Consider the following 26509-nt stretch of genomic DNA (forward strand, 5'->3'; position numbering starts at 1 on the left):
CGCATCTCAATCGCCGCTCCGAGACCATGCATTTCGGCGGCCATTCTAGGCGCGCAAAGTTCGATATATCGGATGTGAACTTCGTTGTAAGGACTATGTTTCCCATGTATTTCCGTAACTGAAATATTTTTGTTCGATATATAGCATAATTCGCTCTATCCGGGTTCGTTATAGCCGGGTTTGACTGTATAAGGTTGTATTTCCGGGAAAAAATTTCTATCTGGTTAAATATTATTTTGTAGAAACATTTTGAAAAAACTGGTAAGACTGAGTCCGACAAAACACCTGATGAGAGGGCTACATTGTAAATGTCGGTCAGTACCTCTGCTAGGAGACCCGAAACGTACTTAATAGGCCGAATTTATAAATGGTCAACATCACTGCTATGACCGTTTTTAAAATTAGTTGTGTCTATTACTTCACGCATGCACGTGAGCTGAAGAAAGATTGTGTTTGGAAGGGACTCAATGTTTTGGGCAGTCTGATTTAGGTTACTAGCATCCCCGAGTTCTACGAAAAAATCATTAAAGTCGTCACCGAGATAAGTTTCACTCAGTACTTCGTCATGCACCTTGAGACTGTCGATCGCTGTACAGCAGGATCTCCTGCTCAGTAGCTCATTGAGTCTCCTCCAAACAATATCCCAGCTCTTGAAACAACTTGCATCGAAAATCCGGTTGTAATATTCTCGTATCACCTTTTCCTTTTCTTTATTTAAGTTGTTTCTAAATGACTTGCATTTATCACATTTCTTTGAATCTCCAGTTTTAACAAACGAATGGCACAACTTGTTTTTCTTTTCAATTTGGTTTCTTGGGTAACCGGTAATCCACGGCTTGCGCGACTTCCGAGGTGTATGGTGCGTTTGAATGGGAAATGAAGTAAAGTAGTGCGATATGAAAATTTTGATAAAGCTGCCATAAGCGGTACTTGCATCCGTTATGGCAAGGACTTTCGCCCAGTTTGTTTCAGCTATGCGTTTTCGAAAGTCTTCCAGCGTATTTGGTGTTATCAGACAATAAGTAAAGGCTTTCCCGTTTTTCTTCCTTACACTATCTTGTGAGTCAGCGATAAAAAAATGGGCATGTGATCACTAATATCCGTGCTTAGGACTCACTGAAGCCAAGACCAAAGTGGCAATCGCTAGAGAAACGTCTGGTAATCTGAAATTATGAATAATGATTCATCCTTAAGAGTAATTCTAGCTGGTCAGTAAGCGGATGCGGTTTGGCCGTTGGGTCAATATTAAAACAGACTCGTGTAACTGTGAGCAGTGAAAAAGGTGTGACAGAGACTCTGGCTAGTCAGTGAGCAGAAGCGGTTTTGCTGCAGCCAATACAGAGTGCGTTGAGAGGCCGTCACTTCAGCTTAGTAAAACTTTATTGAGGTTAGGGAAGGTACCATAAAGGGAGAAACCTGGGGGAGTCTTATTTCCAGGGCTAAAGAAGCTTGAGCCTCTGCCCAGGCCCTGTCGATCAGTCGACCAGGCCCCGTCGACTGTGTCATCGAAGGCCTCGCTGGCCAGAGTCGCCTCCCATGTTTTTACTGAATGAGATGTATTGATCTCGGTTTGCGAATATACGGTGTGGAAAACAGTGGCTTTTTCGTTGCATTTAAAACAGTCCTCACTAAATCTGTGGGAACATGATAGCCAGCCTTCATTTCTGTGGAATCTGTTTGTATTCTTCTAGGTGTTTCTGCATCGTGGGTGTTTATTGCCGCGTGAGGAGTGTAAAGTGTTCGCTTTTATATCTTTTTCGTCTAAGACGTTCTCCGTAGGATTCGTATGGTGGAAGGGCGTAGGAGTGGTCCTCGTCGCTGCGGTTGGTAAGACTTGTCGCAAAATAGTCAGCGCTCTCATTTCCTTCTAAGCCTGCGTGCGCAGGTCACCATGTACTGTTGTGTACACGGTCCAGCTCTCGTGGGATGATATCTTTGGAGCTGATGGGTATTAAGCCGGCAGTGATGTTGTTGATGTCCCTTGTCGAGTCGATGATGTTATTTAAAGCTCACGTTGTTTGCTTCTCCCCATTTGATAACCATTAGAATAGCACTAATTTCGGCTTGGTCAGTGTCGTGTCTTCTGAGCGTGGCGTAGTCTTCGGGGGAGCCTTTGAAATCTTGTATTGTACACATTCTTATTGTAGCAGACAATGAAATAAATTCAAATTCAAATAACTTTGAAGTCGATAACTGCGTCAGTGTGGGCAGTATTTGCATGGTTTCGTTTTATTTCAGTTATTTTCTTCTTAATGGCCCGAAGGCATTAATTACTTAACGAGGGCGGGGGGCTTGTGCAAAGGTGCAAGAATACATACAGTGATAACAACAACAAAAAGAAGACCACAATAGAAATCTACATCAGTTAGGAATTGCGAAAGTATTGCAAACATGATGAACTGGCCAGAGTAAAAGGGAAAAAAGAAAAAAAAAGCACTGCAACGTAATTTGCACAACCGATTCGGCAGGAGTGTCACGTGAAGGCTGAAAGGTTCGTTGTTTCAAGTTTTTTTTCGAAATATTTTGCGGTTCGGGCACGAAGCTATTTCATTGGATAGTGAATTCCGCATTGCTATTGCGTGAGGAAAGAAAGAAATATCCATTGATAATGTACGGCACCTGATTCTAGAGATTGGGTAACCGGGCTTCAGCGGGCAGAAGCTCTTGGTGGGGGCGTCAATAAACCATGTCGTGATTGTGACGGGTAGCGCCTGAGCTATCACCATTTCGTTCTGATCCGACGGTGATGCCAACGTACACATTTGATCAGAAAACAAAAGGTAACAGCATTGCGAAGTCTGTAAATCACTGCGGATGACCCAGGCGCAGAGACACAAATCCTAACAGCGTGGAGTAGAACACTCCATGTAAAACGAAAATACAGCGCACTGCATCACCCGTGAGAGAGTCCGCACACTGCAGGCGCCCGTACATTTTTGCTTGCCTGGACGCCGTAAAAAGCTGGAACATTTTGAACACGACAACGCTAAAGACGTTGCACAGTACCAACTGGCGCCTTCCACTATCTATAGTTACGTCTGCTAGCGCTTGCTGCATTTTGTCAACATGTAGCTCTGCAACGCGCGCCAACTGCGCTACTTTGTCGCCGCCATGTTGCTGAAGGGCGATAGGCCGAGCCAAGCTCGACCGGAAGTTGGTACGGAAGACCTTTCCAGCCAAAATTTGCTCCTCGATTTAATTCGGCCTCTCGTCCGCAGTGGACCAATAGAACCGGTTTTTAGGTTCCGGAAGGGTCCTCCGTAGGTACGGACCATGTCGGAGGGAGAAGAAATCAAGCTGCACAAAGCATCCAGCTGCGGAGCGTTGTCTGTGCATGTGTGCAGTGCAGGAGATTTCGAGGGCACGGTTTAGGCTTTGTGCAGTACTCTGGATAGACCACTACTCAAGTAGCGCTTTTCTCCTTTCACTGGTGTTGCTTAAGGGGGTGGTGCTTCCGCTGAGGTAATATCAAATCGTAGAACCGGTACTCGGTAGACTTGCTCATGCGTGAAACCAGTTTTGGCGCCTCTGCGCAGGCGCAGTGGCGCCGATCGCGCACCTGGAACCATATTGGGAGCGTTCTGTGATTTGCTATTACTCTCTATATAGTGTGTGTTATGAACGAATGGGCAGTATCGCGCGGAGAGCCCTTATGCGGACTACTGTTTCTAAGCCAACACAGGCGTTATATTCAAACTACAATCCAAACAGGCAGGCACGGAAAGCGGGAAAACAACATTTACGAAATTCCGAGAGGACCAAAAAGGAACTTGTCAATTGAATCCGCTGGGGCTGGCACGATGAGCAGAGACGGGCTGTGGATTCGGCGAGTCGATGTCAATTGAGTCTGTCCGCAGATATGGCGAGCTGTGTGCGCCGAGGATCTCCAAACCGGCGTTATGGCCCCACGGCGAAGAATGCGGTGGTGCCGATGACCAGCGGCGGCCGGAGAGAGCTTAGGCCGGAAACGAAACCTCGCTGCCCGCACCGGCGCACCGCTCAGTCGTGGGCCGGACACGGGCTGCTTCCGGCGGCCTCCAGGGCTGTCGTCTGGCCTACACCGCGACGGATGGTGACTTGAACGGCAGCGCCGGCGACGGACCTCGGGCCTACACCGCGAGGGCATCGTCTCACTGCCGTCTTGGCCGACCGCTTCCGAACTCCTCTTCTCTCTCTTCGTATTTCCTGCTGGGTCTTTCTCTTCCGCAAGCGCTGGGCCCTCTCTTCAACGGATTGGCCATGACACTGCACCAGGCCCTTCACTACAATGTGGGCGGATGTATCCCAGTGCAGGTCATCGGTGATCGTCTGTCTGTGTTGCCTTGGGGCCTTCTTCGTGCCTGATTGGATTCGGTAAACTGCTCGCAGCGCCAATGTATGAGGAGGGGTGCTTGGCACATAGCATCTCTTGTACCACACCAGGCGTCCTGTCCTTTGCTGAAATCTCTAAGTCACGCAAGGAGCTGGCCAAGCGCACACGAAAGTTTACGCACGATGCTCACCCATTCGCTTAATTGTTCCATGTCCGTGGCAATGGCATCCTGAGGCCATCTCTCATCTGGTCACAAAGGCATCCCCCGCTATTATAGTGCTAGTGTTGCGGCGTAAAGTGTCATGTTGCGGTTTAGTTTGGCTAGTTCACGGCAAAGCGCCCGTTGTGCTTGGGGAAATCCCCAAACACAACAGGCGCTTCGCTTCACTTTCACTTTTTTCCACCCAACCTTTTCAACCTTTCACCCAAAGCTTTCATCCTTTCAAACCTTTCAAACCTTTTACACCGTTCACTCAAACCTTTTTAACCTTTCACCCAACCTTTTACCACTCTACCTTTCCATGTGCGTTCGATACTGCGCCATGGTTTCCACATATTCTGTAGGCGAGCAACGGCGCATGACAATGAAATTCTGGGGCCTGCCGGGTGCTGGGAGAATGAGATCTCCGAATCCCACAGCCTCGCGGAGCACGGAGCCGTCTCAAACCTTCACCCAGAGTCCTGGTTCTTTAACCTTCGTCGTACACACCATAGCATGTTCATTCTAGTACCCATCAAATTTAAAGCCTATATAAAGTGCTAAAGCAGGATGATGCGTAGGAATAAACAACGCGAAGGTTTTTTGCTCATGTGGTCGCTGCATGGATTTTCCAACGCACACGCCTGACATAAGCACACGATATAACCGCTCACGGTTAAAACAGCGCAGAAAGGACGAAGGCCGAGATAGGGTGAACACACAGATAAACGCGCAGTGAGGCATTCTTTGGGACTGCGTCATTTCTGCTTCCTTTAGATGTTTGGCAGGACATCTAAAAACGCTCTCCACACCGCAAACGAAAGTGAAAAACGATACAGCTGATTAGGTGTCGTAAATTCCGTGAAAAAATGTGGGCCTTTTCTCATTGCGCAATGCTCAAGCACTTTGTGTTTGGCACTGTACTTGGAGTCGTTTTCAACAGCTCCGCTATCTTGAACTTTGTGCCCTTTCAAGGTATTTTAGGCATCCAAGCAGGACGTAATTCTTAGAGTTAGGCATTAAGGCGCGTGGAATCGGTATTTTGACTGTCTTATTTTTCTCCTGAAATACCACACAATTAAAGAACCTGAAGTGAACCTGTGGCAAAACCATTTGGAAGTTCATTGTGCGGCGAACCACTTGAAATTTCTATACGCCTGCTTAGTGGTAGTTTGCTATCGTAAGAAACGGCAGGAGTAAAAAACCATGCGCCGTCCACTCCTGCACACAAACTATTCCAGTGACATTAGAGTAGTTTCCAATGTGTTTTGTCGCTATATCAGATTTGAAAATGTCGATTTCCTCCAATTTCGCGGCAATTACGGACTTTTTCTACGTTCACGCAAACGTTTATCAACTTGTTTTTTGTTTTGTGTGTTTTGTGAGTTTTGTGTATTTTGTCGTTTAGTGTGTTATTTTCTGCATTATGGTACTATGTCATGTTTCTGTTGTTGCTGTTTCGTTCTCACCTCAGTTTGTGATTATAGTGCTGTCCCTAACTCCATGCTCTAACACGGGCCTGTAAGCTATCTTGAATATCTTAAATATCTAAATGAAGCACGCTATCCGCCTAAATAGTCCCCGCGGCCTGTCGTCATGGGCCACCACGGACGTAGATCGGTGTGTTTAATGGCGCGAGGGAAGCAGGTTATACCAGACAACCCTGCCCTCCGGAGGGCGTTCCCGCGGGGCTGCGAGAGCGAGGAGGGGAAGCCCCCGTTCCTGCTTGCCCCCGTGTTCTCCGCGTTCGGAGCTGTGGCGTCTTCGTTGCGGAGATTTATACGTCGAACCTTTCCCCTTACGTCTGCTATTTCTGGACGCACTGGCCGCTACCCACTGTTCTGAAAAAGCAACAGTACGCCTAGCACAATCATACTTTAAAAATGGCACCCGCGACTTCAGTTAAACCCAGGCATGCCCTGATTACAAGACAAAATTAGGCAACAAAAACCAACTTAAAGCATTATTTGGTATATTCCAAGGGCAATTAAAAATACGTAAGGACCCAGGTAAGCGAGGCGTGATATCGAATCCTTACGCCCCCCATTGAACCTTTCAAGGCTAGTAGTGAAATTTCCCGGTGATCATTTTTTCCAGATGCGATAGAACAATGCAGTCGTTTACCGCTCCATGTTTTTAATAGTGCAGGTGTGCAAATTTTCTGTAGTAAAATAGATGGTTATTTCATTCCCGCTTCAACTACAACCAATTCTCCTGTCTTGTGTGCATTTATTTGTTATTGCCCCTTATTTTAATTATTTTTGTACTCACTATTCTACTCCCCCCTTTTATGACCCTGATTTAGGGCTGACAGCATGACTGATTGGCTGTCAGCATAAGAGGGCTGGCACTCGATGTTTTTATTTGCTATTATAAAGCGAACCCCACGTGTATTCCTAATGTGAATAGCTCGGGTACTGTTGCTTATGTACTTGCAGTTTGCCTCAGATGCGCCTGAGGGTTCTCTTCCGCTGAATAAGGAGGACACGAATGACCCACGGTAGCGGTTTTTGCAACTGTGCTGCCAGTGTATGCTTCGCGATCAAGAATTCTTTCAATCTGCCTTTAAAACAGGATCATGTGAAAGACAGACGGACGGACCGACAGACGGACGGACATACAGACCAAAATTTTCTGGATTAAGTAGCCGAAAAAAGGCTGTCGTCGGTAAAAATGTGATGATTTTTACAACAAGTGGTTTATGATATAAGGAGGGTTAGACTAGCCCATATTATTCAAATAATATCCCCAAGCAGAGATTACGCACCGTGTTATAAGAATAATGCAGGTCCCTGCACAGGTGCTAGTAGAACGTCGGACGCCCTATAAAAAGCGCAGAACGAAGGCTTCGGGAATTCGATCGTGGTGTGCAGAGAAATTAACTAGGGTTATGCGTCTTTATCGAACTTTAAACATTACAAGTATTTGATGCAGTGATCAGGACCTCCGCACCATGGCGTCCAGGATGGTCACATCTACGAGCACTGAGTACCACTTTCTGGAGTAAAAAAACTCACTGTCCCTCAAAACATCATTCAGCCACCTCTCTGTCAAAATACACATCAGCGAAAGTTGCACTCATGGCACATTGAAAGTTTTCCCGATTACGAACATCAGTGAGTAGATTATAAATAATTGAATATGTTAGTATTCGATGCGTGTCCCATGCCCTCGTGAGCTTACTGCGGCCATGCCCAAGAAAAGTTCGGTTAACAGATAATACCTTTTAGACAATAGTGGCTACTTAAACTCAGAAATTTTGGATCGTCTCTATGTCTGTCTGTCTCTCGATTCCGCCACCCGCCAAAAGTAAAATGAATACTTGAACGAGAATGTTATTTTACGCCAAACCTTTCAAATCCGGAAACACACTTAGTTTTGTTAAGCCAAAGTAAAACAATGGGCACATTTGAGGCAAAACCTCGATGCATAGAAGTTATTTGCAATATTCATTTAATTTAAATCACATGGATCCAAGACATTTGCGAAAGAAAATAACAATTACGGGTTCAAAAAAATGTTCCGACCCTAAAATACAAAAAAGCGCACCCACCCAATCCTACAACACCTGACGCATCTCAAAAGCGCAAGAGCAACAAAATGCTCGAGCAGAACGCGGGAAGTTTGAATTGGTATGAGGAAACCTCCACCGTGTTTGTCACGGGAGGAGCGAGACGCGAGAGGAAGAGCGTGATCGCTGGTCAGGAAAGACAAGAGGCGAATCAACGGGACAGAGACGGCAGAAGACAGACATCATCTTTCGACAACATTGCAAGCGAAGTCAGCAGATAATCGGCCATTTTTCCGTCGCTATTTGAAATTTGGGTCTGAATTGGAAAGTTGGTCGGCCCTGTTCATACATCACCGGGTGATACCACTAGTAAGTACTAAGAACAGTGCTCACACTGAGATGAGTAATTATTTCTCGTAACTTGCACGTGATGAAATATTTAAGTGAGGAAATCCTCGAAGAATGTTAAAAGAGAACTGGAAACAACACCTAAAACTTGCTCATTTTCGTTTCCAAAGAGAGCGGCGACATAACGCCGGTGGGTGTACTTGCCTTGGCTATCTTTGCTTCCATGTTTCGCTTCAGTCGAGCAACTGAGCCGTGCTTCCGCTGAGGCTGGGTTTGCTGTGAGGGCTGAAGGGCACTTGGTGGTCTTACATCCCACTATCTGTTTCCGATAAGACCACCGGACGCTCCACTTGTCAGAGATATATCTCACTCTGGCTCCAAACGCTGTTTTCTAGGATGCGTGATTAGCAGAGGTTGCGGGAACGTTCTGAAGGTGCGGCGGCTCAATGCAATCGACTACGATGACGATGATGATTTTTAAGATCTTTAGCTTTTTGCCTTTTGGCATTTCGTGTTTTAGGACACCTCCGTTTTCTTTCAGCAGCCGAATATTTGTCTCGTGGAGGTTGGCGCTATCTTTCATAAGTGAATGTTTATAAAACAATATATTTTTATTTATTTTAGGCGACAGATTTTTTTATTCAAACACCGCACACAATATAAGGCCACGGGGATGCTTGGAACTTTCGAAGAATGTGGAGCAAAAGCGCACGCTCCATTTGAACTTTGAGCTGAACTTTGTGCTCAACTGTCACGTTGATTTGCTCGCGTCGGGCCGCTGCTGCAGCTTTATGCACAGCCTCCCGACGGCGCTTCGAGCTGCTGTAGCCTCTTTTGCTGTGGCATACTTTATCGGTCTTCCCGGCCGCGGCGTCGTCACCCATAGCGACGTGTAATGCATGAAGCTCTCAGCATACGCCGCCACGTAAGCCTTTAAACGGATGACATTTCTCTCCTTTCCAGCGGTACTGTTTCTCAGCCGTTCCCTTCAAACTCTACAAATGCGTTCGTCACCTTCCTCGGAATACGGCGCTGCTGCTCCCTTTCCCGGCGCATGCTCCACTTTTCGGAGCAACCCCTCCCCCCCCCCCCCCCCCCTTAAACCCGGAATCTATAAATTGTCATAATTAAGGCTAACATTTTGTTCGTTATGGAAGAAAAGTAGTACTGTCTGTGTAGCACTCGAAACGCATTTTCAAGCGCCTTCACGTGTGATACCATCGACATCGGGAATAAAACTAGTGCAAGGAAATATTTTACTAAACCTTACAGGAACAGCAAAACTTCCGGTAGTAATGTTTCAAGGTGGACTCACCTGTTGTTCACTTTCCATTGGGACTAACTGCTTCATGACCCAGGGTCTTAAAAAGCATCCCGCAAAAGTGCAAAAAGTTCTAAAAGTACATATACGCGTGCACAACGGCCTAGTTTGCTTTTTTTAAACATATGTAACTTCTGTACTGAAATACAAAAATAAAACTCTCGCATGGAAGACCCCTAGCGCCATATAACGAAAGCTAAGTAAAATAAAATGCATTTTTTATTTCTGCAAAGATGGACCGTATTTGTAAAAGAAACAAATTAGCCATTTAGGAACATTTGGATAGATTTGTAAAACTTTTCGTATCGTCGCACGATGCTTTTTAAGCCCATGGGTCATAGGAACCTGATCATGTGAGTCCCCCCTAAGGACAGGTTTCGAGAATAGAAAAATTGGCCAGGTTCTTGTTAACACTGAAGGCTGATATTAACAGCGAAGTTTCCTGTCGTTCCATAATCCCAAGGGACTTCTTCAAGCCAGCAGATCGATTCTAGTTCACGCCAATTCATGTTTGCCGCATTCTACTGGAACTTTTTCCATATCAAAATATCAGTAGAACAGGGCACGTCTGCGCACACAGCGTCTCGGTACCTGTCACATGCTATGGTATTGATTTATTGTAGGTTTTAACGCGCCGATGCAACTCACGCGATGAGGCCGTACTGGAGGGCTCTGGATTAATTTTAACCACCTGGGGATCTTTAAAGTGCGCCGAAATCTCGAACGCACGGGCGCTTTTGCTTTCCGCTTCTATCAGGAAAGCAGACGCCGCTGCCGGGAATCGAACCCGCGTCCTCGTGCTTCACAACAGAACGCCTTAGCCACTGAGTCACGCGGCGGGTATGCTGTGCTATTGCACGCAGTATGGTAGCCCAAACTAGGGCCTTGTAACCAACCTGGTGGCGAACCAATGCAAGCGCCACCGCATGAGGGTAAACGCCCATTACAGTGGGAATGTGCTAGAAGCTTGAGCGACGGGAAGGAGTTGGAAGGCCGCTTGTTGGGGCTTTTTTTAGAAATGCAAACGTCCGCAAACCGCGGAGTGTGCAGACTGAGGCGCGCGCTTATCTTATGTGGGAAGCGCAGCTATCGGGCCCGGTCGCTGACACACCGGCCCCTGGGTGCGAGGGGAATTATCACAGCTCTGCAGCAACTCTACACCCCAGCAAGAGTGAACGCACGTGGCTCCTGCCCTGTTTTCTCTTTTGAAAGCCGGCATTTTTCGGTCTTTGCCACAGCTTGGGTGCTGCTGAAACCACGAAATGCGTATTGTGTTTCCTCTCGCTCTCTATGGGCTATGGGTGGATTTCTGAATACCCAGTATGAATCACGACCAACTATACTTAAAGTTGCTGGTGGTATGAATTGATCTTTTCTGTCGCTCAAACAAGCGTACGCGTCTTTGGAATGCGCGTCTTCAAAAAATACTCCCTTTACAACCTGCTGAGTCTCTCGAACGAAAACTTTTGAAGAAAAGCATCGGCTTATGGCCCTTTTTCTTCAAAAAAAAGCAGGTTTCAGCAGCGTCGTGATTTGATTAGCAATCGGTTCAAAAAAGGTTTGCCCTATTTGAGAAAAGTTCGACTCTATAATTGTTTCTTATGCTCATAGGTGTAGGAAACCTAAAATGGCTGAGTCCACACCCGTTTATGAAAGCAGGCGTTTTTAGAATGCAAGGGAATTGACCGGTAGAAAAAGAGCTAGACGAAAAGAGAAGAGCAAGCCGGTTCTTGGAACAATCGGCGACATCCTGTATCTCTTATCCCCGCCGTACCTTTCCATTCGGTGCCGAAATTCGTGCGGCAACGTCCATTCTCTTCTCACGAATGGTAGGGCCTGATCTCTCTGCTCCGCCACTTCGCGTTTCGAGTGGGCGAGGAATCGTATCAACCGTTCACTGAAGATTTCTCACAACTGCGCGGGCGCGTATCTCGGCAGGCCCGGGTCTCTGATCGTGTCGCATGGACCCATGTGGGCCCGTCTGATTTGAAGCCCCCACACCCACGAGAATCGCTTCTCTACTGCAGTGCAGCCGTAAGCGGTGACGCAGGAGACAGGCTCGTTGTTTGACACGGTACAGTACAGTATCACCGCAGGCATTTGCGCAATAGCGGGAAAGGTTTGACGGTAAGCAAGGCGAAAACGGGGGCTAGTGGGTTATAGTTTCTTGAACCGCGCTGTTTTAAAACTTAGACAGGGGAAAAGCGCACAAGGACGGGACGAAGCGCGGCGCAGTTAAGACATACTTAAAATCATGCAGTGCACGTCTGTGTATCCTGCTGACTGTTAGTCCTCGTTTTTCGCGCTGTTTTCCCGTGCAGAATGAACCAGCTGGTTACATTTGAGACGCAATTCACCTAAACGCATGGTTGTGCAGGCAGTAGGTCAGAGAAAATAGTATAATTATATTAGGGTGGTATATGAAGGGTGTGCCATACTGAAGCCTTCTTGTGCAACAGATGCCTCTATTTTGCTTTTATAGGTACAACCATACTTGGTGGCACAAATAATCCTTGCAACCTTGGAGCTGCTCCTTCCTCACTGTTAATGCGTGAGCATAACTCGCGCATTGCTCGACTCAGCAAAAATAGCAGTGTCCCCAGATGCCGTTGCTAGAACCTGTTATCAAAATTACCATTCGCGGCGTGTAGCCAAAAACCTCTAATCGAAATTCCCTGTCGGCTCCGAACTAGGGTATGTTCCGGTCGAACGTCCCAGTAGAGTATATGCACTGGCCACTCGCCTGCACGGTTTTTCTACCTGCATGAACAGTGGTTCGGATAACGCGGTTCACTTCGTGCTAGTGCAGTGTCATCCCCGTGCACCGATTTCCTTATTTCTTGTGCAGCTTCATAGGACCGCGGTTCGAGTTATGAAAATTTCTCCACTCAAGCCTGCGACGAAATGTTATGTTGTGGTGGCGTGTGGGGAAAGACGCTGGTTTTATTGTGCCACCTTTCCGTGCACTTCTTGGGAAGTGTGAGAGATGGTGATGTGCGCTGGCGAGTGTTCTGATGCATTCATTGAACACGTGACCGTCCTCCATGGGAAGTCTCAGTGAAGCTGAGCGGTTATGCGAAGGGGCGGGTTGAAAACAGTCGTGAGGTATATACTTAGATGCTTTGGCGAACACGGCCTCTTTTGGGGTAACAAAGATTCCTTTCACCAATGATTTTTAAGTGCTTTCTTTTTTCGGTGTAGACTAAGTGGAATTTATAAACAGAACAGGGTCACGGAATACGCTTTGACTTCATTTAAACAGTATAGAGACACGGAAGTGTGAAGTTACGAACAAGAGCACTGTAGTTTGTCACTTCTTAAATCCTTGTCTCTGCACTGTTTTTGTATTAGTCAAATTGTGTACCCAACTAGCGTAACGTAAGGCTTTCGTACGTTATCACAGAACACACTTATCTTTAGGGAAATGTCGAAGGTGATGAGAGTGGGATGCCCACAATTACCTACAAGAGGCACTGCATGTACGCGCTTTCACCTCAAAACACTCTAGGTTGAGGCTGGGCGCCCAGTTGGGGTAATCTCATCCATAAAGTACGGCAGCAAGCTTAGTGAAAATTTCAAACACTAGGTAACGTTTCAAGCATGTGACAGGGCGTGAGGTGAGAACTTTGTTGCTGCACCGTTCTCACATGAAATGAAGCGGCCGCCACAGATTCGTTACTGGTTTGCACCATCATCACTTCGTTTTTTTTTGCGAATTTTTCGCTTGCAGTGAAACCGTCTTCAACCACTGCCGTAGCTTTCACTTCGAAATAGCAAAAAAAAAACCCTGACACACTTGCTTTCATTGTGCAGCCTTCTTTGGGTGTGCGGTCGTAGGGAGCATGAACAGTGCAGCCGGCATATCGAAGTGAAAACAGTGCTGGCCATTCCTTACAACAAGGTATTTGCAAACCCGTGAAGCTTGGTCGCTATGATGTAGCGTAGGCTCTACGTAAGACCTCGAAATGTTTAAGCATGATTATGGGCCCAACAGCATGCCCACTCAGGTGGACTGTGCAGCGACAATGGAAGCAACCATCAGAAGTTTCTTGCCAATTCCCATTGGCAGGGTGTCACCGTGCGCACTCACGCAGGCTTTCACAAATTAACGAGAAGGCTCACGCATTCTTAATGGGAAGCAAGGGTGCCCCTGCAACTTTATTTCTGTTATAGTTGATAGGTGCTAACAAAGCTCATCTAATATATAGTCCGTTTGTACAGGACACAATGAGCATTTCCTTGAAAACTTTATATTTGTTACTAATTTCACGAGGCCAACTGACTGTGTGGAACCATTTTCCAATCCCCTTGAAAGGAATTGCTTGGTTCGGCTGTAGCTTGTTTTCTTTTAGAAAAGGTAATGGAGCAGTATGGCGCAATGTCTGTGCAGTTACATGCCTTACCAGAGTTCTTTGGTGCTCTTTTAATCACAAACTTTTAGCCAAAGGTTTTTGTAGGGACAAGTGCTGCCACTAATGGGGCCACAAGCGTAGCGGGATGCAAGCCGTTGCCAGAGCTGGAACTTTAAGCATACTGTGCTAAACTTTTTCATAAAACTGCGTGTGTGCTGCTCCACTTCATAAATTTTGTATTATTGCATGCATGAATACCCCCAGATGAAATCTTCTAAAGCGGAATACAGTGTTGACAAGGAATGGGGTTGTGACATCACAGGCATACTACTCACTCATGAGTGTAGGCGTTACTTGTAAAAGAAAGCTTTTTTCCTTGCAAGCTATGTCTTGTGATAACTGTTGTTCAGGTACTTCACAGCCTGGTTACCTGCGCAAGTATTCGGCTTCAAATCAATATTCGACCATGCCAGAGATGCATATTCTTAACCTCATGTGTGAGTCTGTACTGCTAACTTAGCTCGAGGTGTTCGTCTTTCCGTCATATCACAAAAGGGGGAAGGAACAGGGCTGTGATGATATAGGAATGCAGATGAGAAGGCCAGTTGCTTTCTGTAATATTGTGCTTGTCTGTCACCCACAGCAACCCTAATTTCACTAAGTGTTCATGTCAACGACAATACAAGTTTTTTTTCGAAACCTTCCAATTAAACTCGTGCGCCCTCATCACTACGTTGGCCTAGGGGCTGCTGACGTGCGATTAAGGGAGGTGGAAGTTTTTTTCTGCGGGCCTTATTTAAAGGGTTTCTCAAACACAACTTTTACATGCCTGGCAGAACGACAGCGCTTTTCCTTATCCTCAATACCAGTCACAGTCAACATGCAAAAGCGCGATGCCTTTGCACCTAGAACGACAGCTATTCATTCAAAACAATGTAGGCATGGAGCACAAGCACCTAATGCGGCAGGGACCGTGCAAACTTTCTTGTGGCAGTGCCAACCGAGTAGCCTTCACCCTGTGCTGTCTCTACCGCAGTGAGCGCTCTGACAGCCAATTCTTTCAGCCACTGTTGCATTGAATCAGCGTATCCGGCTCTCCCATAGAGTGCCTGAGAAGTTCCAAGACCAGAAAAGCATTAATACACTCTTGTATCGCATTCAGCTACAGCAGGTAGCCTTATTCAGCACGATTTAGAGTGCCAACAGGATGCATCTGTGCAGAGAAGTGTTGGCTAAGTAGACCACGTGCCATATGGTGGAGCTAGTAGCAATTATTTGGACTACCAAGGCCCATTACTTGCATGTGAAAGTTGCAGCCTTCTGAGAGGGCTAAATGGTAAATGATTCATCATCATCATCATCACCAGCCTGTCTACGCCCACTGCAGGGCAAAGGCCTCTCCCATATTTCTCCAATTACCGCGGTCCTGTGCCAACTGTGACATATTTATCCCTGCAAACCACCTCTTGATCTCATCTGCCCATCTAACTTTCTGTCGCCCCTGCAACGCTTGCCTTCTCTAGGGATCCACTCGGTTACCCTTAACGACCAACGGTTATCTTGCCTTCCCATTACATGCCCGGCCCACATCCATTTCTTCTTAATTTCTACTAGTATGTCCTTAACACGCGTTTGTTCCCTGACCCACCCCGCTCTCTTCTCGTCCCTTAATGTTACACCTATCATTTTCCGCTCCATTGCCCGCTGAATCGTTCTCAATTTAAGTTGAACCCTCTTAGTGAGCCTCCAAGCTTCTGCCCCGTAGGTGAGTACCGGTAAGATGCAGCTGTCATACACTTTCTTCTTCAAGGACAATGGAAGGCTGCCATTCATTATCTGAGAATGCCTGCCGTATGCACTCCACCCCATTCTGATCCTTCTAATTATCTCTGCCTCATGGTTGGGATCTGGGGTCACCACTTGGCTTAAGTAGATATATTGGCTTACGACTTTCACTGCCTCGCCACCTATCTCAAACCGCTGTGCTGTCCCGACGTTACTGATCATTATTTTAGTTTTCTGCATATTAATTTTCAGGCCCACGGTTCTACTCTGTGCCCCCAGTGAGGAAAGCATGCTTTGCAATTCGTCCCTCGAGTTGCTTACCAAGGCAACGTCATCAGCAAATATGAGGTTTCTGAGGTATTCTCCATTAACCCTTACTCCCACCTGTTTCCAATCCAACGTTTTGAATACTTCTTGTAAACATGCTGTGAATAACATTGGAGAGATTGCGTCTCCTTGTCTCACGCCCTTCTTTATAGGTATTTTATTGCTCTCCTTATGGAGGATGATGGTTGCTGTGGACCCCTTGTAGATATTTTCTAGTATTTTTACATAATGCTCATCTACACCCTGGTTTCGTAATGCCTGAATGACTGCTAGGGTTTCAACCGAGTAAAATGCTTTCTCATAATCTATGAAGGTTATATATAGGGGTTCAGTATACTCAGCGCACTTCTCTATCACCTGATTGATCGTGTGAATATGGTACATTGTTGAATAACCTTTACGGAACCATGCTTGTTCTTTAGGTTGACTGAAATCTAAGGTTGCAGAAATTCTGTGAGCGATTACCTTAGTAAGTACCTTGTAGACGACTGACAGTAAGCTGATCGGCCTGTAGTTTCTCAAGTCCTTCATGTCACCTTTCTTATGAATTAGGATGATGTTCGCGTTCTTCCAAGATTCCGGTACAGTTCCGTTATTTAGGCATTTCGTATACAGGTTTGCCAGTTTTTCAAGTACAATTTCTCCGCCATCTTTCAAGAGGTCTGCTGTTATATGATCCTCACCTGGTGCTTTGCCCCCTTTCATTTCTTTCAAAGCCTTCCTTACTTCTTCGGTCGTTACTGGTGGGATGCCTATCTCCTCTGAACTACTTTTTCGTTCAGCATTATCCTGCATGTCCCTGCTACTGTACAGGTCCCTATAGAACTCCTCGGCCACTGTGACTATTTTATCCCTATTTGTGAACACATTGCCTTGCTTATCTTTAAGTGCATACATCTGGTTTTTCCCCACGCCAAGACGCCTCTTCACCGCTTTCAGGCTAGCTCCGTGCTTTACAGCGTATTCAATCCTCTCCATATTATACTTCCGTATTTCAGCTGTCTTCCGCTTTTTGATTAACTTCGAAAGCTCCGCTAGTTCTATTCTGTCAGCTGGGGTGTAGGTTATCATGGTTTGCCGTTTCCTAATTAAATCTTTCGTCTCCTGGGAAAGTTTACCAGTATCCTGTCTAGCCATCGTGCCCCCGACTTCTACTGCACACTCCCTGATAATGCGTGTAAGGTTGTCGCTGGCTTCCTGTGTCGTAAGCTCGGCTTCCTCGGTAAGAGCTGAATATCGGTCCTATAGTGCGATCCTGAATTCTTCTACTTTACGCCTTACTGTTAGTTCGTTAATCGCCTTTTTTCGTACTAGCTTGCTATGGTCCCTCCTCAAATCTAGCTTAATTCGGGATCTTACCCTACGGTGGTCACTACACCTTACCCTTCCGAGCACTTCCACATCCTTCACGAAGCCAGGGTTATCGCATAATATGAAGTCTATTTCATTTTTATGGTCGCCATTCGGGCTCCTCCTCGTCCACTTCCGACTCTCCCGTTTACAGAAGAAGGTATTCATTATGCGAAGGTTATTCCGTTCTGCAAACTCAACTAGTAGGTCCCCCCTGCTATTTCTACAGCCCAGACCATAGTTCCCAACCGCCTTATCTCCAGACTGATTCTTGCCTACTTTAGCATTGAAGTCCCCCGTAACTACGGTATACTGTGTTTTTACTTTAGCCATTGCCGATTCCACATCTTCATAGAAGCGTTCCACTACCTGGTCGTCGTGGCTAGATGTTGGGGCATAGCCCTGTACCACCTTGAGCTTGTACCTCTTATTGAGCCTAATTACAAGACCTGCTACCCTTTCGTTAATGCTATAGTATTCTTCCATGTTGCCAGCTATGCTTTTATTCACAAGAAATCCCGCTCCCAGTTCTCTTCTGTCCACTAGACCACGGTAACCTAGCACGTGTCCATTTTTCAGCACAGTAAAGGCTTCACCCGTCCTCCTAACCTCACTAAGTCCTATAACATCCCATTTAATGCCCTTTAATTCCTCATTGAGAACCAGTTGGGCTTGTTGGTACATAGTTAAAATGGTTGCAGCGCAGAAACGACGACGGACGAGTAAGGAACAGACGGGACGAGCGCTAACTTTCAACTACTTTATCTGAGAAAACACATGTAATATACACCGGTCAGGAATGAAAAAACCCATAAGCAAGTAATCGCTAAAAGTGCACACACGCAAGTGCACAAAACACACGTGGCACTAGGTAATCATCGCCGACATGAAAAGTCACGCAGGAAGTCCAATTCTTTATGCGTCAGAGCCACTGAAGGCGCACTTACACAGTGTTCCTTCAGCCTGGCTATCTCGGCAGCTTCGATAATCTCCCGAACCGTCTTGTCTTTGTGCCTGGCCAAAATGCGGGTGCGTGTAAAATCGGGAATGCAGCCACAGTCACGGCAGTGGATACCGAGGTGGCCACTCACGGCACGAGTCACGTTGTAATCATGCTCGCGGAGCCTGTCGTTCGTGCAGCGGCCCGTCTGACCCACATACTCCTTATCGCAAATCACAAACCCCTTATCGCGGACCAAGGGAATCGAGTAGACGACGCCCTGGTTGCACTCGACAAATCTATTCTTGTGATTAACAGAGCAGGATTGGGGTTCCCTCGTGCCTCCATTGACGCGTTTGCAAAGCGCCCCCAATTTGTTAGGTGCGGAGAACACGACATTGACGTTCCCACGTCTTCCTACCTTTTTGAGGCGGTGGGACACGTCATGAATGTATGGGATGACCACTACCTTTTTCCTATCTTTTTCGGTTAGGTCCCCCTAACTAGGCACTTTGCTCAACTGCTTCTTCAAGCGCTCGGCAACAGACACGACCAGATTTGTAGGATACCCCGCTGACGACAAGCGGTCCACTTGCTGATACAGGCTGGTACGCATAGCATGGTGGCAGGATTTCTTCAAAGCATTGCCTAAACACAAGTTAGCAACACCCCTCTTAACAAGTTTGGAGTGCGCAGACTTGTAAGGCAGTAACGGTTTGTTTGCCCTAGGCTCATACTTCCAGCAAACGTGGCCTCTGCAAAACGTGAGCGTCAGATCCAGGAACCTGATCGAGCCATTCTCAGGCACCTCGTGGGTGACCTCCAAAGGCTCAAGGCACTGCCGAAAGCTCCTGAGCACATCGAGTACGAAGTCATGTGGAGGGTGTAGCCCAGTGTCACACAGAATCAGATAGTCATCCACGTAGCGAAACACTTTCCGAACACAAGTGCCTTCCAAAGTGCGCGCGAGAACTCTGTCCTTCTCTGCTAGAAACAGGTCGCTCAAGACTGGCGCTAGGCATGAGCCGATGCAAACGCCTGTTTTTTGAAGGTAGACGCACCCATCATACATTACACACGTGGATTTCAGGTACAGGCCCAGCAGCTACTCTATACCTCAACGTGAGTTGTTGGAGTGCGTCGAGAATAGTATCGACTCATATGGTGCAATCGCGTTTCAGAATGCGTGCGGTGTGTCAGTGCAGGGCTTTCTGGAGCTGCTGGGCCTGTACCTGAAATCCACGTGTGTAATGTATGATGGGTGCGTCTACCTTCAAAAAACAGGCGTTTGCATCGGCTCATGCCTAGCGCCAGTCTTGAGCGACCTGTTTCTAGCAGAGAAGGACAGAGTTCTCGCGCGCACTTTGGAGGGCACTTGTGTTCGGAAAGTGTTTCGCTACGTGGATGACTATCTGATTCTGTGTGACACTGGGCTACACCCTCCACATGACTTCGTACTCGATGTGCTCAGGAGCTTTCGGCAGTGCCTTGAGCCTTTGGAGGTCACCCACGAGGTGCCTGAGAATGGCTCGATCAGGTTCCTGGATCTGACGCTCACGTTTTGCAGAGGCCACGTTTGCTGGAAGTATGAGCCTAGGGCAAACAAACCGTTACTGCCTTACAAGTCGGCGCACTCCAAACTTGTTAAGAGGGGTGTTGCTAACTTGTGTTTAGGCAATGCTTTGAAGAAATCCTGCCACCATGCTATGCGTACCAGCCTGTATCAGCAAGTGGACCGCTTGTCGTCAGCGGGGTATCCTACAAATCTGGCCGTGTCTGTTGCCGAGCGCTTGAAGAAGCAGTTGAGCAAAGTGCCTAGTCAGGGGGACCTAACCGAAAAAGATAGGAAAAAGGTAGTGGTCATCCCATACATTCATGACGTGTCCCACCGCCTCAAAAAGGTAGGAAGACGTGGGAACGTCAATGTCGTGTTCTCCGCACCTAACAAATTGGGGGAGCTTTGCAAACGCCTCAATGGAGGCACGAGGGAACCCCAATCCTGCTCTGTTAATCACAAGAATGGATTTGTCGAGTGCAACCAGGGCGTCGTCTACTCGATTCCCTTGGTCCGCGATAAGGGGTTTGTGATTTGCGATAAGGAGTATGTGGGTCAGACGGGCCGCTGCACGAACGACAGGCTCCGCGAGCATGATTACAACGTGACTCGTGCCGTGAGTGGCCACCTCGGTATCCACTGCCGTGACTGTGGCTGCATTCCCGATTTTACACGCACCCGCATTTTGGCCAGGCACAAAGACAAGACGGTTCGGGAGATTATCGAAGCTGCCGAGATAGCCAGGCTGAAGGAACACAGTGTAAGTGCGCCTTCAGTGGCTCTGACGCATAAAGAATTGGGCTTCCTGCGTGACTTTTCATGTCGGCGATGATTACCTAGTGCCACGTGTGTTTTGTGCACTTGCGTGTGTGCACTTTTAGCGATTACTTGCTTATGGGTTTTTTCATTCCTGACCGGTGTATATTACATGTGTTTTCTCAGATAAAGTAGTTGAAAGTTAGCGCTCGTCCCGTCTGTTCCTTACTCGTCCGTCGTCGTTTCTGCGCTGCAACCATTTTAATTCCTCGAACAACACGCCTAGACTCGCTTCACTAGATAGGGTTCGCGTGTTAAACGTTGCCAGGTTCAGTTTCCAATGGCGGCCTGCCCGGGTCCAGGTATTCTTAGCACCCTCTGCTACGTCACAGGTCTGACCGCCGCCGTGGTCAATAGCTTCGCAGCCGCTGGGGACTGAGGGCCGTGGATTAATTGGCGTATTCATGGGAGGTTGTGGCCGTCACTACACCGGGGTGGCCAATCCTGCTCTGGTGAGGGAGTGCGTTACCGGCAATGGTCGCCGGGATCAGGCCGCACCCCAAGCCCCAATGTGCAATTCCAAAATTGCAAAGAAAATCCCTCGTGCCCAGCTCCGATAGTCGGTATTGTCATCTTTGCAGCTACACTTGTGATGCTGATTGCTGACAAAATCACTGATGTGCATGCAAGGTTTTTGTGATGTGTGAGACCTATTTGTGGCATTAGTGAGGAATGTCAATACGGCTCGTGAAGAATTGCAGGCCGTAAATGCTTAGGCAAAAACATTGTCAAAGCAAAGGCGGATTTGTATTTGTTTCTTTTAATGCCTTCAGCTATTATGCAACCAACCAGCTCCATTGCTTTCTTGTCTGTTAATTATGTGTTATCTTGTTTTTAGACTTCTAGATTGCCAGAACTCTTCAGGACTTGCAGTGCGATGACAAGGAGCCAGGATGACGAGGACAAGAATGACAAGGAGCAAGGATACGCTTGCCAGCTCTGTTCGACACAGTGTAATAGTCCAGACATATTTGTGAAGCTACCAGAGTTGAGCGATATGTGAATGCTTAATAGCAGAAGTACAGGGGCCTGTAATAATTATTAGGAAATCATTCACAAGCTAGTAACCTTTAGCCTGTAGTAACCTTTAACCTTTCAGGAGCCTTTTTACCTTTTTAGGAGCCTTTTAGGAGCCTTTAACGTTTAAACTTGAAGCTTTTATTTCTTGATTTTGGAAAAAATCACCTAGCCCCTTAGCCTTAGTTAGTCACTAAGTTTCAACGTTTTTTGGCACCATTGTACACATTTGTTTACCATCTTGACCTGTTCGAGGTATGAACAAAAACATTTAATCTCACTCGTGGTTTCATTTTGAAATGCTGACTGGCAGCTCAGTTTTCTTTTTTGCAACCTGTATTCATAACTGCCTAGAAAAAAGTTTGGGGGCATATAGGCATTCATGGAGCTTTCACTGTCATAGTTAGTGACCTAACTTACTGTAGTGCTTACACGGCTTCTACTCTTGATTGGCACCTCAATTCTTTGTTGGTTCTGCGAAGGGGTCAGATGACCTATCTTCAAGAAAATTCATTGTCCTTTACGGAACCCAAGCAGCCAGTGACCGCACAAAACAGCTCACTGTTCAAAGTGTGCTCTACCAACTAGAAATAAAGGTACAAGTGTAGCATGCCATGGCTGTTAATAGCAAAAAGTGTGATTACATTGCAAGAGGTCAAGCATAAATCTGATTTTCACAGTTATGAATTGTCTATACGATGAATCAAATTAAGCAAGCTGTTGCCGCACATAATGTCAGTTGATGGACCAAGCAGCATGTACAAAGATCGAAGTCACCTCAGTGGTCGGTCTGCCATCGGTCAAGGTGGGCCACAGGGAAGGCGGAGGGGGATCTGCATTCGCATGTGTAATGCATTGCTTGCAGTTTCACCTGTACGTTATCAGGCACCTGCGTTCAGTGCAATTTTACTTATAGTACCTTTTGTGGTACGTGTCTTCCAAACTGCGGGTGTGAATGCTTCTACAATGCGGTTCATCCACTTTTGTCTTCTGTCTTTACTCACTAGCTGGCAGGGCCACCTTCATTTAAGATTAAAGTCGTGGGTTTGATAGATGCCCGTCTGGTGGGGACGGTGCATTTCAACGAGAAAGAAGGCACCGACCAAAGAATAAAAAACTGAAAAATTTAAGACTTCAAATTTTAAAAATTTAGTTCAGTTACCACACGGAGCCTCGTTCACAATGAATTTACTGCAGAGAAAAAAAAGGCCTTAGGAGACTTTAAAACCTGACGTAGGCACTATACAAACATGGTGTGCAGGGTTCCAATATTGCGAATATGGGTGTGAGGCGTGGTTTGTATTATTAGCGATTCAAAGTTTATATTTTTGGTCAAAATCTTCTCCATGGTGGTGATGTGTGCATTTCCCCAGTTTAATGATGATGTTCGGATTTTTTATGGCGCAAGGCCGAGTGAGGGCAAATAGCGCCAAAGGATGGTTAGTCTATTTCAGTGACATGAAAGTAAAACTGAAGCATTTCAGTAAAAATAAACGAAGTAAAACACAAGCTAATAAAGATGCAGGTTGTCATGATGCATGAAAAGAGATGAGATGTAAAAATTACACCATCTTCCCGTGGGGAACCATCACCGAAGCATCATGGGGGTTCCGTGTGGTTCCATTGTGTTGCCGTTATGTTGAGTAATCTAGTGTTTAGTAGCGCCAGAGGGAATTCTGCGTCCGGGTCCACACCGGTGGCAAAGGCACGCAAGTACTGTTGTGTTAGTATGAGTAGGCGGTGGTTCTCGAGGCGCCGAAACTCGCCCATCATGTTCTTTTCGATGTTTGCGTCTCTGCGGTAGAATCGGTAGTCTCTGTCAGCGTTGGTGAGGTAAAGGTTGTTGACGTTGGTGCACCGGCTGAGAGCAACGTACACGCCCTTCTCTTCGCAGCTTTGGCTTCTCCTTCTTCTTCTTCGGTGGTTCCCCTACGGGAAGATGACGACGGTGGTTGAAAGCGAAGCTATCTCGTGATGAATTGTTTCTTTGGTCCCAGTCATCATCAGAGGTGCTGCGGACGGGGCACGGACGCGGAACATCGCCCCCAGCAAGAGGTGCTCGGCATCTAAAAATTGGTATCTATGACAAACTTAAAAACACGCTTGATGGAAAACATGGGCTCGTCTCCTAAAAAACATGATGGGTGAAACAGGATGTGTTATCTGTATAGTTTTGGGAAGTGTTTGTCTCGTGTTGTGTCAAGTGCCTTGCATTGAATTACCACGCTGCACATGGGTGTTGGGGATCCCGTGAGCAGGTGGGAGTGTGTTGCATGTGTGTGGCCTATCTGTAATCGAGCCTGGGTTACTTCATTGTATGTTGTGTGTGTCAGTGGTGTATGCTCCCGACAGTGGCTTTACAACGTGTAGTTGTCTGTTCATTCCAGTGTGCTTGCCATGTTGTGCAAAGGTGTTGTCTGCTGTGTGACTTGGTCGGTGTAAGGTATTCTGGTAGGGTATGTCGACTGTAGTAAGTGCAGCAGCGGCAGCCATTCGGTATTCGGTCTCATTACCTGCAATCCCATAGTGCCCTGGCACCCAGCACACGGTCACTTCAAGGTTTAACGCATACACAGACATAATAGTATTAATGAGAACATTGACCACATGGTTTTTAGACTTTTCCCCAGTCTATCTCATGCGGTGTCAGCTCTGGATGCTCGGTGAGGACATTTCGTAACACCTTATTTGTTTTTACATCATAACAGGGCTGCTTAAACAGTGGAGCTTTCGAAAGCAGCCTGTTTCACCTTTGCACGCGGAGTTGAAGTTTGTACAGGGGACCTGCGGGAATATTTTTCCTATGGAAGCGCAGAGTCGTCGGAACTATTTTCTGATAGGGATCCCTAATATAGTCTCCATCATCATCATTCGCATAATCATCATCGTCATTTATTTTCCTTGAGGATTCATGCATGCGCAGTATTCCCGATGACAAGACTAAATGAATAAACCATACAAAATCCAATCAAATTTTTATCCAACATCGCAGGTGCTGGAGAGCAGTCAGAAAGACCGCTATTGTTTTGATGGCTTCAGTACCCTCTACAGGGCGACGGTAGCACGCACAATGCTAAATCTAAATATTTTATGTATCGAGGTACAGAAAAGCACTGCACGCTCTTGAAACATATGAAAACACTAACAGGGAACTTACAGGGGTAGTGCAAAATGCCAGATCATGATTTGATACACCTTTCTACTCTACCGTGTGGGAACAGCTCGTTGCACACCGTCCTCGACAAACTGCCGGCTCACCGCTCTGACGCAAGAGTGTCGCTCGGTTTTCCTTCAGGTTGAGCCTGGGCAACTTGAGGCTACTCCCTTGGCCCACCGTTCAGTGATTCGCTCGGCCTGGGGGAGTACCTCGAAAATGTCCGGCTACCCGCGTCAGGCGCGTGGCTAACGAAGGTTAAGCGCAGGTGGTGGACGGCCCCAAGGCTGCGATTTGAAGCGAATTTCGTCTGATCCTTCAAATCTTCTGGGAATAAACCAACTTTCCCAGAACCGTCTGAGGCTCAGCGAAAGTCTATGGCTGCTCTTTGACTGGGGGAGCCGTGCTCCCCCATTTGTACAATAGGGGGAGCCGTCACTCCCCCTGTTCCGACGCCCATGTGGAAGCGTATCTTTTACGTTGGTCAGTGTGTGTCGCAGCTTCTTGCAAGCTGCCTAGCAACATGCAGGCTGCCTAATTACGACTCGACCGAGGAACAGATTTGATCTAATTAGGAACCTAGTGTAGAAATGCTCCTCCTAAATAAGAATGTCTTTCCTTCGCAGGCTGCCAATGTCCTGCCACCATCCTGTGTTTCCTGGCCAGAGCGACACACGGATCAACTTCTATTCCCTCATGGTGATCAGGTGCTGTCTGCATTGAAGAATGCTGAAGAGGGACCTGCAGCCCAGTGATGTTACCACACAGAATTTCATGATTATTTTAAAATGACCTTCTGCACATCTCTGTTTTTAATGCTATCAAAACTTGAACGACCATTTTATTCTTGTTTGGAGGCATTCATTGAAACTTGTCACGTTAATGAAAATGAGGTGAATGCTGCAAGTGCCCTAGTGGCTTAGGAAGCTGTTGACGCTGTACCCAGTTCAAAAGAAAATGCAGCCACATTTTTTGCTTGTGTTGTAATTTTTTGCTCACTGCCATTCTAATAAAGAGTTATTGATATTTCACAACTTATTTTTGTGTTAGACTAATTCTTGTTTCTTCGGTTTATGTCGATATTTATGAATCTGTGTTAGAGTGGATACATAGGAAGGCTGCCTTTCTTCGGCTCACCTCAAAGCATGAACTTCTGATATCATGCAAAAATTATGGTGTGAAACATTTTCAGCCCAAAAGGCTCATGTGAGGTACCTCGTCTTATGAGTGTCAGGCACAAATTTTTTACATGGGGGTTCAATGACTCTGTAACACTGTTGAACTGGCTGTAAACTGTAATGTATACTGTTCCTTCACGCAGGCATTGAAGCAGGAGTCTAGCCAAAGGTCAACTAGGATATTCATGATAGTTCGTGTATAAATGTTTCTTATGCATTTCAAGTGCCTGTACAATGGAAAACCAGTAATGTGCTTTGCAGACCTCTTAACCATGTTTGTCGCTACAGCGGCATAGCCTTATTCCTTTCTACTGTTACATGGATGACATGCACCACAGTACAGC

At 46.7% G+C, this 26509-nt stretch overlaps 1 protein-coding gene and 1 long non-coding RNA gene across 3 annotated transcripts in view; one reads left to right on the plus strand and one right to left on the minus strand.

Moving 5' to 3' along the window:
• LOC144168756 (N-acetylneuraminate lyase-like) overlaps nt 1–8727 on the minus strand; it is a 67983-nt gene extending 59256 nt beyond the window's left edge. The window contains exon 1 of one of the 2 annotated variants that reach the window (XM_077697717.1): nt 8575–8726. In XM_077697717.1, coding sequence (XP_077553843.1) covers nt 8575–8595 — 21 coding nt within the window. In that variant the 5' untranslated portion in view covers nt 8596–8726. Of the gene's footprint in view, nt 1–8574 lie in introns of both variants that reach the window. The other variant, XM_077697718.1, reaches the window with a different exon arrangement.
• Nucleotides 8728–8745: 18 nt separating this feature from the next.
• On the plus strand, nt 8746–26001 carry LOC144168757 (uncharacterized). The gene is made up of 3 exons (XR_013322223.1): nt 8746–9295; nt 21655–21769; nt 25614–26001. It is a non-coding gene; the product is annotated as an uncharacterized LOC144168757 (long non-coding RNA).
• The last annotated feature ends 508 nt before the right edge of the window (nt 26002–26509 follow it).

Source organism: Haemaphysalis longicornis, unplaced genomic scaffold (genome assembly GCF_048455015.1).
Source record: "Haemaphysalis longicornis isolate Haplotype H1 unplaced genomic scaffold, Haemaphysalis longicornis Haplotype H1 scaffold_2, whole genome shotgun sequence".
In the NCBI taxonomy this organism is placed as follows: domain Eukaryota; kingdom Metazoa; phylum Arthropoda; class Arachnida; order Ixodida; family Ixodidae; genus Haemaphysalis; species Haemaphysalis longicornis.